Genomic DNA, 12638 nt, shown 5'->3' on the forward strand with positions numbered 1-12638 from the left:
ATTAATACCCGGGTTTGAATTACTATTGAATAAGCAGCAATGAAATCTCTATCAAAATAATAAGTAGTTCCAAAAACCACAAACAACAAAACAAGCGGAGTTGAACTAACTCAGCAAGACCATTTGTAGCATCAGGGATGGTGAGTCATTTTTCTTTTTCCTCCCTCAGCAGACTCCATCACTGCCTCGCGCAGCCCCGGGGAGGGCAGGTGGAGTGGGTAGGGCATGACTTCAGAAAGTTAAAAAAAAAAAAAAGTAAGTCGACATCACTCAGGTCACGTGATGCAAAGGAACCAATGGAGACAGGTTCTGGAAAGGGGAACAGTTAAATTTGTAATTTTGGTTGTGTGAAACACTTCTTTGGGCCTCATAAACAACCACAGAACCACAAGTTGGGTACAGAGGCAGTCACACAAGAGTGGGTCCGGGATATTGGTCAGCAGGCAGGGCGAATCGTTTTGACTGCAAACCACAGAGTTTCATAGAGTGGTAAGCATCATCAACCACAACCGATCCGCTATTTTTTTTTCTTTTTAAGAAACAATTTCAGAGTTCTTTTAGCAAAAGAACCAAAAGAACCTTATAATACGCTTTGTGCTGCTCCTGAGGCACCAGATAAAACAGACCATAATGGCTGAGAAGAGGGTGGTAGCAATGACCATTCTTCATTTTTCACTCCCCAAGGTAGAAGAAATCATATATTCCTTCACTGTAAAAAGAGAGTGAGTTTTAAAGAGGAAACAATGGATTCAAACAGCATATTTGAGTCACTTCCTTCTTACCAGCACTTCTTGAGAGGTAAGTGCCATTCAGACTTTCTAAATATACTTTTTTGCTTTCCCATACTTAAGAAAATGCATATTTGGAGAGCATCTGGGGACATTCTAGTAGGACATGCTTTTTCCCACTTCAATATTCTTTAAGGTGCTTTCATGGCAGCTAATATCTAAGCTTGGAGGAATACTGTCTTGTTACTTATCAGTCCGTTAAAGAGATTATAATAAGGACTCATTTAAGCTGTTCAAATAACTATTGCATGCTTGTGAATTTTCTCTTCATAAATCAAAGTGGGCTAAAATAACTTACACAAATTACTGCAGATACAGTAGCAGTAGCACAAACCTCTTTTGAGCCTTTTTGGCAGAATTATGACTTTTTGAGCTATTGCCATGAAAAATGACAGCCAAAAACATACAACATGTATTACAGGCTGAAACATGGGGAGTGATCAGCAAGCTGGTGTGTACAGCCAGCAGAGCGTGATGCTGTCTCACTTATTCTATGCCATCAGCCTATGTAAAGGCATGTTCACTGGGGAGAAGTCAGAAAAAGCTTAGAAATCTACTTAAAGTTAGCTGCAACTCACGTGGCTCAGGAAAAGAAGCGATGTGCATAAGCTCAGGATTTCTGTTGATGCCACGCAGGTCTCGGATGACTGCAAATTATCAGTTGCAGTCACCCTTAGAGAAATGATGTAGTCCTGTAAAGGCTGAAGGAGGGGATTAAGGGCTTCACCCAGCAATCTTTTATACATCAGTGACCAGGCACTTTCAGAGGCTCCTTCTAATGTTCTCACAACCCCCTGTGGAGCTAATGGTTTAGTCATGGGTTATTCATACAAGTAAACCGGGGACTGGCACGAGAAACTTGTCCACTTCCTCGTAACTATCTTCCTAAATAGCTCATGCTACAGCTGAACTTTTCCCCTATCCATGCAAACCTTCTGACGGCAGAAGTCCTTTTTGCAGCGGAGCTGTGCCCATTCAGTTGACAAGGCACACAAAGACGGTCTCAGACCGCTCATCGAGCTTGGCAAGGGTGCTGCCAGAAAGCAGCACTTCATAACTCTTTATAGTTACAGACTACAGTTTCCCGGCCTCGCTGGCGGTGTCAGTGTGAGTCATGAGTAATTTGTATTAATAAGTGGGCTGGGGAATGCGGAAGGCTCGTCCCAGCTGCTGTGTCACAACAAGCAGTGGCTCCCCCGGCACCCCTGCGGCTCCTGCGGATCAGCGCTCCCTCGAGTGGGATGCGGGTGGAGGGCAGCCTGTTGAAACGCTAGCTTGCACAGTCCTTTTTTTCCCCCATCCATGTCAAAAGTTTTTCTGCATCTGTCTTTCCTGGCACTGGAGGAGAATTGAACAGCAGCGAGCTTGCATGAGTCACTTGGGCTTGCAGCACCTTCTAGGCTGGGTAGGGGAGATGCTGAAGGGTGAGCAAGAAGTGGTGAACTGCTCTGTGGTGCTCACAGTGCTGACATTGCCTCAGCATCCCTACCAAGCAAAGGAAGCAATACTACTAGAATAACAAGAAGGATCTTCCTGCATTTCGTCAGCTTTTTTTCTACTTTTTTTTTTTTTTTTTAAAGCTGACCCAACTGTTTACTGTTTAATCTGTAGCACAGTAAGACTTATTGAGGAAATTTTGTGCTCCTGATAAAATAACAAACAGAGTGAACCTCTCGGGGCAGTGCTTGCAACGAGTGCCAGAGCACAGCCAGCCCACAGGACAGGCAAGGGGTGGCAGGGGCTGTATCGTAGGCAGGAACCCAGAGAGCCTGAGAGCAGGTGGTTTGAGACCAAGGACCAATTCATCCAGAAAAGGAGTTAATTCATTATAGATGTTTAATCCAGCGAGTGATTTAACTCAACAATTCAGAATGGGTTTTATTATCCTCCTTATTACTGTTCTCTTTATTATAGTTAGTGTTACCATAGTACCAGTATTTTGTGTTTCTTCATGGACTAAGCTAGAAGTCTTGTGCTAGATACCTTACAATATTTATTGAGTTATGGCAACCCAGGTACAGATCCTGGTACACTCCCAGCACAAGCAAAATCAATCTGCTGCTGAAAACCTTGGGTGAAAGCGCTTCTGTTGAGTTAAAGAGTAAATGTTTCAGCATTGCAAAAGTATATTATGTTTCAATGTGGAAGGCTGTGACAGTTTTCCATCAGTTCCCTTTTTGTTCCTTTCCTTACTCAAATTAACTTTGCACAATTTCAAAATCGTGGACGCAGAAAAAGTAATGCTGCAGCCTCGGAGCAAGAAAAATTATCATCCCTAGGGTCAGTTGTTCTCACCCGTATGTCTCAATAGTGTTTACATACACTGGTCAATTGAAATGTCCAAAAGTGTCTCTTTTCTTTTTTTTCCCGCCAAAATTTATTGCAGTTTCTCTCAGTTAATGAAATCGTGAGGTAAAGGGAAAAATAACAAGTTGCTTTCTGCTCTGGATTTTACTTTATCAGTCCATGCAGTTCTCTGAGAAGGAAATCCATAACTCTTTTTTTGCCTGATACTATGTGAAAATTGGGAAAAAAAGAGGGGAGTGGGGAAGCAGAACCATTGTTCCAGCCCCTGCGAGCAGTGACAGACATAGAAAGCCTGACATATTAATTGAATGTGGTACACCACAAAGGATATGGCCCCTTTTCTATCACACCACACCAGGTCCTCACTTCTGCCACTAGGTAAAGAAATGGGGATTATACTGAAACCTCCAGTGGCATGGTCTGCACGCTGGACACATTCAAATGTTTACCAGCTCTGCTTTTAGTGGCAGCCTCATTTTCCTAATGGCCTCTTTCAGTTTATGGCCTGGGCTTGGTGTAAGGAGCACAGGGTTGGAGCATTTCTAAATGTCTTGCTGCAGTGCAACCCACAGGAAAACACCACTCCATCTCTTTCTCAAATCTAGGACTGCATCAGCAGGGCTGTGGGTTAAACTTTTAATCTGGCAAGACTCATGGTATAAGGATGAATTTGCTGAGTTTATTGAGGGTTCAACACAGGTTAATGTGTATTGCCTGGGTCAACACAGTGATGTCTTTTGGGCAGGGGGACCAGAATGAGACCGGTTAGAGTCTTGTATTAAAGTGGGCACTAACAGTTTTTAAAGTGTGCCCAGATAATTACATAATAATGCCCCACCCCATAACTTCTTTTAACTTCTTAAGTGCCTTAAACAGTCCTATAAGGTTTCCTAACAATTTTCCCTGCAAAGGAAGACAGAATAACTAATCATATTGCAGGGGTTTTATGGGGCTTTAAATAGCAAGAAGCAAAATATTTTCCAGGAGGCCAGTTTTTCTTCATTTTTCCTTTTGCTGCAAGGTCTAATTATTTCAATATGCAAAAAGGTTATTATTGGTTTTGCCTTTGTTGTATTTCTCATTAATTAATCAAGACAATGAAGATTCGTGGTGCAACATTTTGTTGGTTTCTTATCAACTGAAATGAACTCCATCAGAGCACTTTTACAACATAGAAAATACACTGTACATGCTTTCTTCTTATTTTTAATATGGCAAGTAGTGCCCAGCCATTGTGGGTTTCTTCTTTTGCAAATGCTAAATAAAACTGTAGCAAAAAGTTCTTCCTGCTGTGAAGGGCTTTCCTGTCTTGATCCATGGACCTAAGGGCATTGCTAAGGACCTAATGTAATGGACCTAAGCGTACATAAGCATATTGCTTCTCCTTGAAAGTTAGTGGCTCTGACTTACCTTGAGATGGGATTTTTGCTGGTAGACTTCTAAAATCCCTGGCACTCTCTGCGAGTGGACAGGTGAGGTGATCAAAGGATCCCTGTTGTCCAAGCCTACATTTGCAGTCTTATACTGTCAGCATATGAGCATAGGAGTAAAAGTCCATCTGCACAGGCTGCTGTGTGAGGAGGAGGCAGCAAGCTGGCAGCTATTTCAGCTCTGTAGAATTGGTGGCATTAGCAGAAGTGGCCATATACTAAATGTAACTCTACCAAAGACACGTTTCTCTGGGAGATGCATGGTACCCAACACTGCCGTGTATTTTCTTTCACTCATCCAGCAGAAGAAACCTATCTTTTCACAGAAGTGTAAACTATGTTGTCGCTGCATAGGGGAGAGACAAAGTTTTTCAGACTTTTTCAGACTGCCTGAACAGTAACAAAGAGTTAATTTGTGTCAGCATTATAAAATACTTACTACATCTTGTGAATAGGAAATTGAACTAAAACTCATAAAAATCTTGGCTTACTAGAAGAAAAAACTTGCACAATGTCTGATTTACACAGCCTTCTCTCTGTTTGAGCCTTTTTTCATTTAAAAGCCTTAAGAAGCATTGCAAGACCTGAACACAGGAATTCCTGTGAAGTAAGGGGTAAAGTGTCTCACACAGATGAATACACTGCTTTGGTAAGATCAAGAGATTTCATCATAGGCCAGAATATTAGACTGAGTGTTTAACCATTCACTCTCAGCATAGTGATATGTTGTGATGACAGTCTTAGCAAGAACTTAGTGTTATGGCTGGCTTGCAGATCTCCCAAATCAGTTTGCTCTTTATTGTGTAGCCATTAATAAGAGGCTGTTGGATAGCAGCCCTGCTTTGGACCATGTTTTACCGCTAACGCCAAACTCCAGCTCTGATGTAGCTCTCTGGTGGAAAACAAAAGTATCTTCCCCACACTGCCAGTGTACGCAATGCAAATAGAAAAGAAAATGGCTTTTTTTCCATAACTAGGAGATAATCCTGAATTTGTTTGACTGCTAAGTTATGACCCCAAAAGAACAGTCCTCTTATCTTTAAATAAATATGAAGGCCAGTGATATTGGCAAGTTTATGAAAGTAATTTATGAATTCTTAAAGAATTCTACTTCAGAATGCAGAATGAGTATCTGCACCATCTTATTATTTGAAAGGGGAGTCTATACCTAAAACAAAAGTAGCGAAGCAATTACTGTTCTTGGATTTTAAAATAGACATACTTACTTTTAAAAGCTAAGCTGAAGCAATCCTAAGAAAACAATGAAAGCATTTCTCTGTGAAACTATGAGGTTCTCATACCAACAGGAGAAGCTCATCCAAAGACATCCTGCCATGTGTGGGGGAGACCGACTAGGTCCCAACGGTCTCTGCTGCACCTCTGAAGCGGTGCCTGGAGGGCTGGGCAGGGCTGTTAGCCTACGGTCCACTTGTGCTTCTGCACAGAACAAAGGTGAAACACGGAGCGGGATCATGAGCTAAGGGGGAATGCTATCTGCAGGAAAATGTTAGGGTGGTGCTCTGTAGAAGCTACCAGCTGTGGTGCCTTGGTCAGCGATTATTTGAGGTTGCTCACCTCTCTGACAAGACAGGGAAACCTGTCTTCCTCCTGCATGCACAGGGCAAGGATTTGTATGCAGGAGGCTGCCACAGAGTGTCTGGCAGGCTCCGCTACCTTGGTGGAGGAGAGTTGCACAACACAGCTATGATGACCTCTTTAAAGAGGCTTCAGCTCTTTGTGCCAAAATGTGTGAGTGCTTGATGGGCTGCTGGACAAGGGTGGCAGTAGGGGTCCAGCAGCCCCAGCAGGAGGGCAAGGCAGAGGTAGCTCTGGCTCTGAGTAAAAGAATGGATTGAAGCTGGCTGAGAGGGACCACCTGCTCTTTGAATCCAAATGCTGTCTGGCATCTCTGTCTTCCCTGTGCCAGAGCAGGCTTCCCAGATGCAGGCTGTGAGTTTAAATTTGGGTATGCAGTGTTTTGAGTGGTATGGCTGCCACGAGCATGAGGCTAAGCACAGAGATGAGGTACTCCAGTGTGCAGTGGGGGAGCTCAGGGCAGGACACACTGAACTTTCACAGCAGGGACATGAGCCTGATGGATTTCCTGTGTTCCTGCAGATTGCAGCGTGCAAAGATGCATTGCTTGGATTTTTTTCAGCGCTTATTTATTTACTTGTGTTTTCTGTTTGTTTAGGTTTTTCCTAAAACGACTCTGATAGTCAGATCACTCACTCACTTCTCTTCCTTTCTCTGTGCTTAGTCAACAGGGCAAGGTATAGTAGATTTTTTTTTTTTAAACAGTGAGTGATTACAGCCTAGAATTCATTGACATAAAATACCATTGACACCGAGTTCAGCAGGATCCTTAACCCACCTGGGTCTGCATATATTCATGCTTCTTAATATACACCAGCCAGCTAAAGAAAATGAGGTTTTGGAAGGGTTAAGTTCTCCATTCATCTATCACTGCTATGTTTCAGAGTACAAACCGATTTCTGTTAAAGCTTGGAAAGAAAGCTTCCCATGTAAGCAGGTCTGTCATCTGCAAAATAAATTGTGGCTTCCTCTATGACATCTGGTACTGGCCACAGAGAGAGACAGACTGCTGGGTAGGTGAATCACTGGTCTGAGAGAAGGACAAGAAAACATTAGACTACCTCATTACCTCTTCCGTCATCTTAAGAGAATGGATAATATTTGTATAGATTTGAGTCAGCTTCCCAAATAGTATATGAGTAGTAGGAATATCTCCTCTCTGAAGTGTATTAATGAACTGTACAGAGTGACAACAGTGGTGGTGTTTGGAGCAATATAGCATCTACAAACATCTACAGTATGTCTTGGTGAAGTCCATGCATGCACCAGCTTAACCACAGTGATACTGAATGCAAAGCACATCATTCATGCCACCAGTGAAAAGAAGACTAAAAATTATATATACAGATTCCCAGGGTAATAAATTTTCAAAAGAAGTGCTTTTTCTTCCACTTAGGTCCTAGTAAAGTAACACCTGAGCTTATGACCAAGACTTATTTTGGTCCAAAATATCAAATTCTCTAAAAAACTCTATTCAGACAACTGCAATAGGGAAAAAAAAAAGGCATAGAAGAACCAGGTGTGAAAGCAGGGAAGTAGAGACTGATGCTAACTGCTACCTGGTAGAGTTTCCAATTCATCCTTAATCCTGTCAGCAGGGCTCATCACTTCTGCTTGCAAGTGAAACTCTGAAATTAGGTAGTTTCACTTCATGAAGCTCTGAGAACATTTTCTCCAGCTTTGATCAATCTGGGTTTGGTTTAAGCTGAAAAAACCCTTTTGTTTTGAGTTTCTGATTCCAGTGAACCCAAAAGCAGTCCAAGTCAGGGGCTTGGGTTATTTTTTCTTTTGCCTTCTGAGTATTTCGTCCTGCAGTGTGTTTTCTGTTGTCTGGTTTCACACTGAAGCTGTGATTTTGAGATGTACTCAGAAGCTGCCCTTAGGTAGGGTTTTGACTGTAATTGAAAGGCTTACCTCTCTTACAAATCTTTCCATGAATGTGGTGTGGGGAAACTTGAAACCTGTCAAGTTTTATGTGATTTGCCATAAACATTTCATTCAGCTGTACTGAGGGCAAGCCCTGCCATCCTTGTCAAATAAACAACCTCAGAAATCATTGGCCCAGCCCTTTAAGTGCCTTTTTTTTGTGGTGTTTGAAAGAGAAAAATGACCATTTGCAAAATACCTTGCACGTTCAGGGCGAAGAAGCACAGAACATGGCCAAGCATCTGTTTGCTTTATGACAAATGCACCAGCTGACTGGAAGCTGGCAAATTGTTGTTCTAGTCTTTAAGCAGGGCAGCAGGGATGACCCCAGTAACTACAGGCCTGCCAGTCTCATTTCAGGGCCTGGTAGGATTATGGAGAAGGTTATTCTGGGAGCTATTGAAAAACACCTAAAACACAACACAGTCATTTTTTCCCAGCCAGACTAAGGAAAAGGTCCTGCCTGACAAACTTAATTTCTTTCAATGACAAAGTTGCCCACCTACTTGACCAAGGGAAACTGGTTGATGTGATCTTTCTGGATTTCAGTAAGGCCTTTGATACTGTCTCTCACATCATCCTCCTAAACAAAATGTCCAGTATACATTACATAAACACATATGTATTTATCCAGTATACAGCTGGATAAACACATAATGCAACGGGTGAACAATTGGCTGATGGGTTGGATTCAAAGGGTCATTGTAAATGGGGTTACACTGGGCTGGCAAACAGTCACTAGTGTTCTGCAGGGATCCATCTTAGGGGCAGTACTCTTTAATATCTTCATAAATGATCTGGAAGCAGGACTTGAAGATTTACTAACCAAGTTTGATGATGACATGAAATTCGGGTAGCTGTTAATACTCTTGAGGGCAAAGAAGCCCAGCAGAGGGATCTAGACAAACTGGAGAGCTGGGTAATCGCCAACAGCATGAAGTTTAACAAGGACAAGTGCCAGATTTTGCACCTGGGAAATGGCAATCCTGAGGAGCAAGAGGCTGGGGAGTAGCCCTGTGGAAAGGGATCCAGGGGTTCTGGTCAACGGCAAGTTGAACCTGAGCCAGCAGTGATCCCTGGCAGCCAAGAGGGCTGACTGTGTCCTAGGGTGCATCATTGCTGGCTGGTCAAGGGAGGTGACCGTCCCACTCTACTCCTCACTGGTGTGGCCCCACCTTGAGTACTGGATGCAGTTCTGGCTGCCACAGTATAAAAGCGATATAAAGCTACTGGAGAGTGTCCAGAGGAGGACATGAAGTTGGTGAAAGGTTTAGAGGGGGAGTCATATGAGGACCAGCTGAAGTCACTTGGTCAGTTCAGCCTGGAGAAAAGGAGACTGAGGGGGGACCTCATTACAACTTACTGCTTTCTCACAAGGAGTGGAGAAGCAAGAGCTGATCTCTTCTCTCTGGTGACCAATGATAGGACCCAATGGAATGGCTGGAAGATGTGCCAGGGGCTGTTTAGCTTGGAGGTTAGATTCTTCACCCAGAGAGTGGTGGAATACTGGAACAAGCTCCCCAGGGAAGTAGTCACAGCACCAAGCCTGACAATATTCAGGAAGCATTTTGATAACACCCTCATACACATGGTGTGGATGTTACGGTTGTTCCATGCAGGGACAAGAGTTGGACTCGATGATCATTATGTCCCCCTTCTGACTCAGGTCATCCTATGAGTCTATGATTCTATAAATATCCTGCACCTTCTCAGGCCCAGCACTACCTGTATCTCTCATAAGTCCATTTTCTAGTCAGTTTTATGGCACGTGCCTGTACCATGAAAACTAGGTTCCTGTCTCAGAGCTAATGGGACATTTACAGAAGCCTCAAACAAGCACCAAAGGATGTCGAGCTCTATAAGCATTGCTAAAGCACCTTGCAGTTGCCTGCTTTGGCGAAGGCAAGTACTGCGAGAATGCTGAGCAGGAGCTGAGACTGGGGTGTCACAGCCTCTGCAGTAGGCAGACCAACCTCCTTGCCTGTCAGCACTCAGGTGTCTGTTTATACTTGCTGCAGTATCAAAGGGTAGAGGAAGGCAAGCTGGCACAGCAAAATGAAGGCTTTCATCTGTCTAGCAAGGATAATGCAGGCAGATGCAATCACATGGGTGTAAGTCACTGCCAGCCAAACCCCTAGAAGACCTCGGTGCACACAGTGGTGATGAGCGGGGGCGGGAGACATACCTCTGGGTTTTCACTACTGTTATTATACAGACTGGGTAGATTTAAGCTAGAAGTGCTTACTCCCACATGCCTGCAGGCATGCTTCCCCTTTTCTCTGTAGACATGACCAGGAACAGAAAGCATGCCGCAGAGCCAATACTTAGGATACTATCCTGGCTCCACCCAGGCAAGGACAAAACAGCCATCAGATGCAGTGGGCCTGGGTCTGTCCTATAAGAACAGTCAAGAAGGTCTGTCCTGTAAGAACAAAGACGCCTACAAGAAAAAAAAAAAAACAGATTAACATGGAAGTTGATCATTCTCATTCATGAGAAGTGAACAGGCAGCGGGTGAACTCCGGATGCCAGTATTGATACAGAGGCTGAAAGAAACATAGCATTAAAGTGTAACTGTAATACATGTGATTCTGCTTAGCACAACCATGGCTTGAGAATGACACTTTTTCACTCTTTTACTTAGGAAATACTGGTGTGAAATGATTACACCTGGTTGTAAAGGGAGCTTTGGGTTGGCTGGGATTTTTTCTCTGGTAGATAGCTGTTGCTTTGTACTTAGCTTGTACGTTAAGGGTGTATACCCAGCCCAGTGGACAGGTGAGGTGTATTTCCTCACTGAGCAGTGACGAGAGACTCTGGAAAGCAACTCTAAAAGTATTTTCTGAGTTAGAGGCAATAAGGAGGATTCCTCACCTGTGCAGGCAGTCTCCACAGAGCAAGGCTGCCATGGCTGCTGATCATCTGTCCATGTTGTACATCATCCTGAGCCAGATACTGATATGCGACTACATGCTACGCTCAGTGCATAGGAAGTGTGATTTATTTTGCAATACGGTTACTAGATAATATCAGACTTCTGTAAAATGCTTCTGTTTTTTCAGGAGCTATATGTAAATGAGCTTTGGGTTTTGCGTAGCTTGGGTGTAACAGAATTCATATTGCAAAGACACACTCAGGTTAAGACCTCAGCAAATCAGTTACTGCAACATAGAGTGGTTTAATTAATTGTCCAAATGCTTCACGAAGAAATTCAGTACCACTTTGTTCAGTGCATCTCTGTAGACTCTGGGGCAGGGAGTTGCAGAGGTTGTTTCATGAGAGGTCCTAAGCAGACCTACATCCACCACATCACTGAGCACACTGCTACACCAGCCTGATCCGTGTTTTTTTGCCAGCATTTCATCTCAAGCTTGGGGTACAGATAGCATGTGGAAAGAATTCTGCTCATGCCTCCAGCTAGTGAAATAAGGTCAGCCTGGCAACTCATCTGGAAGGTCACTCTCACTCCAGAGAAAGGATGGCACAGAGAGCCGCCATGTGGTTTGCCCGCAATTGAACTTTCTAAGGACTACCATTAACAGCCTGGAGAGGTGGCCACCTCTGAAATGAAAAAAAAAGACATCTTAGTTTCTGCACCAATTCTCTGTTTAGCTTCTGCATCAAGCCTGTAAAAAGTGATAATGTACAGTGCTAAACACTCACATTTTTTACATTAAACGTAAAATAACTTGCATATTGAAACAAAGGTTCAAGTCTCATATACAAACAGGAACTTGTTCTGGCTGTACCTCACTGCACTGGAGAGAATTATTTGCTTTTCTAAATGAAATGGGGCATTTAAAGTGCAGGATGTTGGGCTGTCATGGAAACAGAAGAATGTGAATGGCTTGCCTAGGTGAAGAGGAAAAAACGATAGGATGAACTTCTTAGTTCAAAAATGGTGAACCACTTAAATTTTAGTGTAACAATTAGAACTTTTATTGTTGTGTTGGGGTTGTTTTCTCATAACAAAGATTGAAATGCAAATATCCATTTTTTGTACAATCTCGTACACAGTCCAAACAACTTTGAGTACTATGTTTGAGTAGTGATATTATTTTGTACTGATGTTTTTAGGTGCATCTATTTTACTAAGCAGCAGAAAAGCTATATTAGCCCCAAACAACTTCTTTGCTTTACTACATAGGAATAATTTTTTACCAGTGTGAACACTTTAATACCTATATAAGTCCAGTCCCATTTGGAAAAGTGCTCTGCTGTAACTAGACATGTACCAACACGAAGAGGGATTTACAGCTTCCCTGTAGGTGAAGTTATGTCATTAGACAGATGTCTATATACGGAAAGATGATTTAGTTTCACATTTTAATGGGGCAGCTAAAGCACCCCAGTGTTTTGTGTACATGGCACCTGATCCAAGAGCCAACAAAACCAGTGGACAGACCTGGCTGACATCCTTGTGCACTGTATAAGAGCTGTGATGGCTATTCTCCTTCAGATAAAGGTGTTAACAACCTGAAGTCACATCACTTATGGCTCAGGTCAGCAGTAATTTTTTGTACAGTTATGCTTACACTCTCGCACACGTGAAATACGGAGGGGTGAAGGTGGCTCCTCTTCTGTGCGACAA

At 43.1% G+C, this 12638-nt stretch overlaps 1 protein-coding gene across 1 annotated transcript in view; it reads left to right on the top strand.

Moving 5' to 3' along the window:
• Positions 1-356: 356 nt before the first annotated feature.
• Positions 357-12638, top strand: part of RUNX1 (RUNX family transcription factor 1) — a 177912-nt gene continuing 165630 nt past the window's right edge. The window contains exons 1-2 of the mRNA XM_054086245.1: positions 357-489; positions 685-798. Coding sequence (XP_053942220.1) covers positions 744-798 — 55 coding nt within the window. The 5' untranslated portion in view covers positions 357-489; positions 685-743. The remainder of the gene's footprint in view (positions 490-684; positions 799-12638) is intronic.

Source organism: Cuculus canorus, chromosome 1, assembly GCF_017976375.1.
Source record: "Cuculus canorus isolate bCucCan1 chromosome 1, bCucCan1.pri, whole genome shotgun sequence".
NCBI classification, from domain to species: Eukaryota; Metazoa; Chordata; class Aves; order Cuculiformes; family Cuculidae; genus Cuculus; species Cuculus canorus.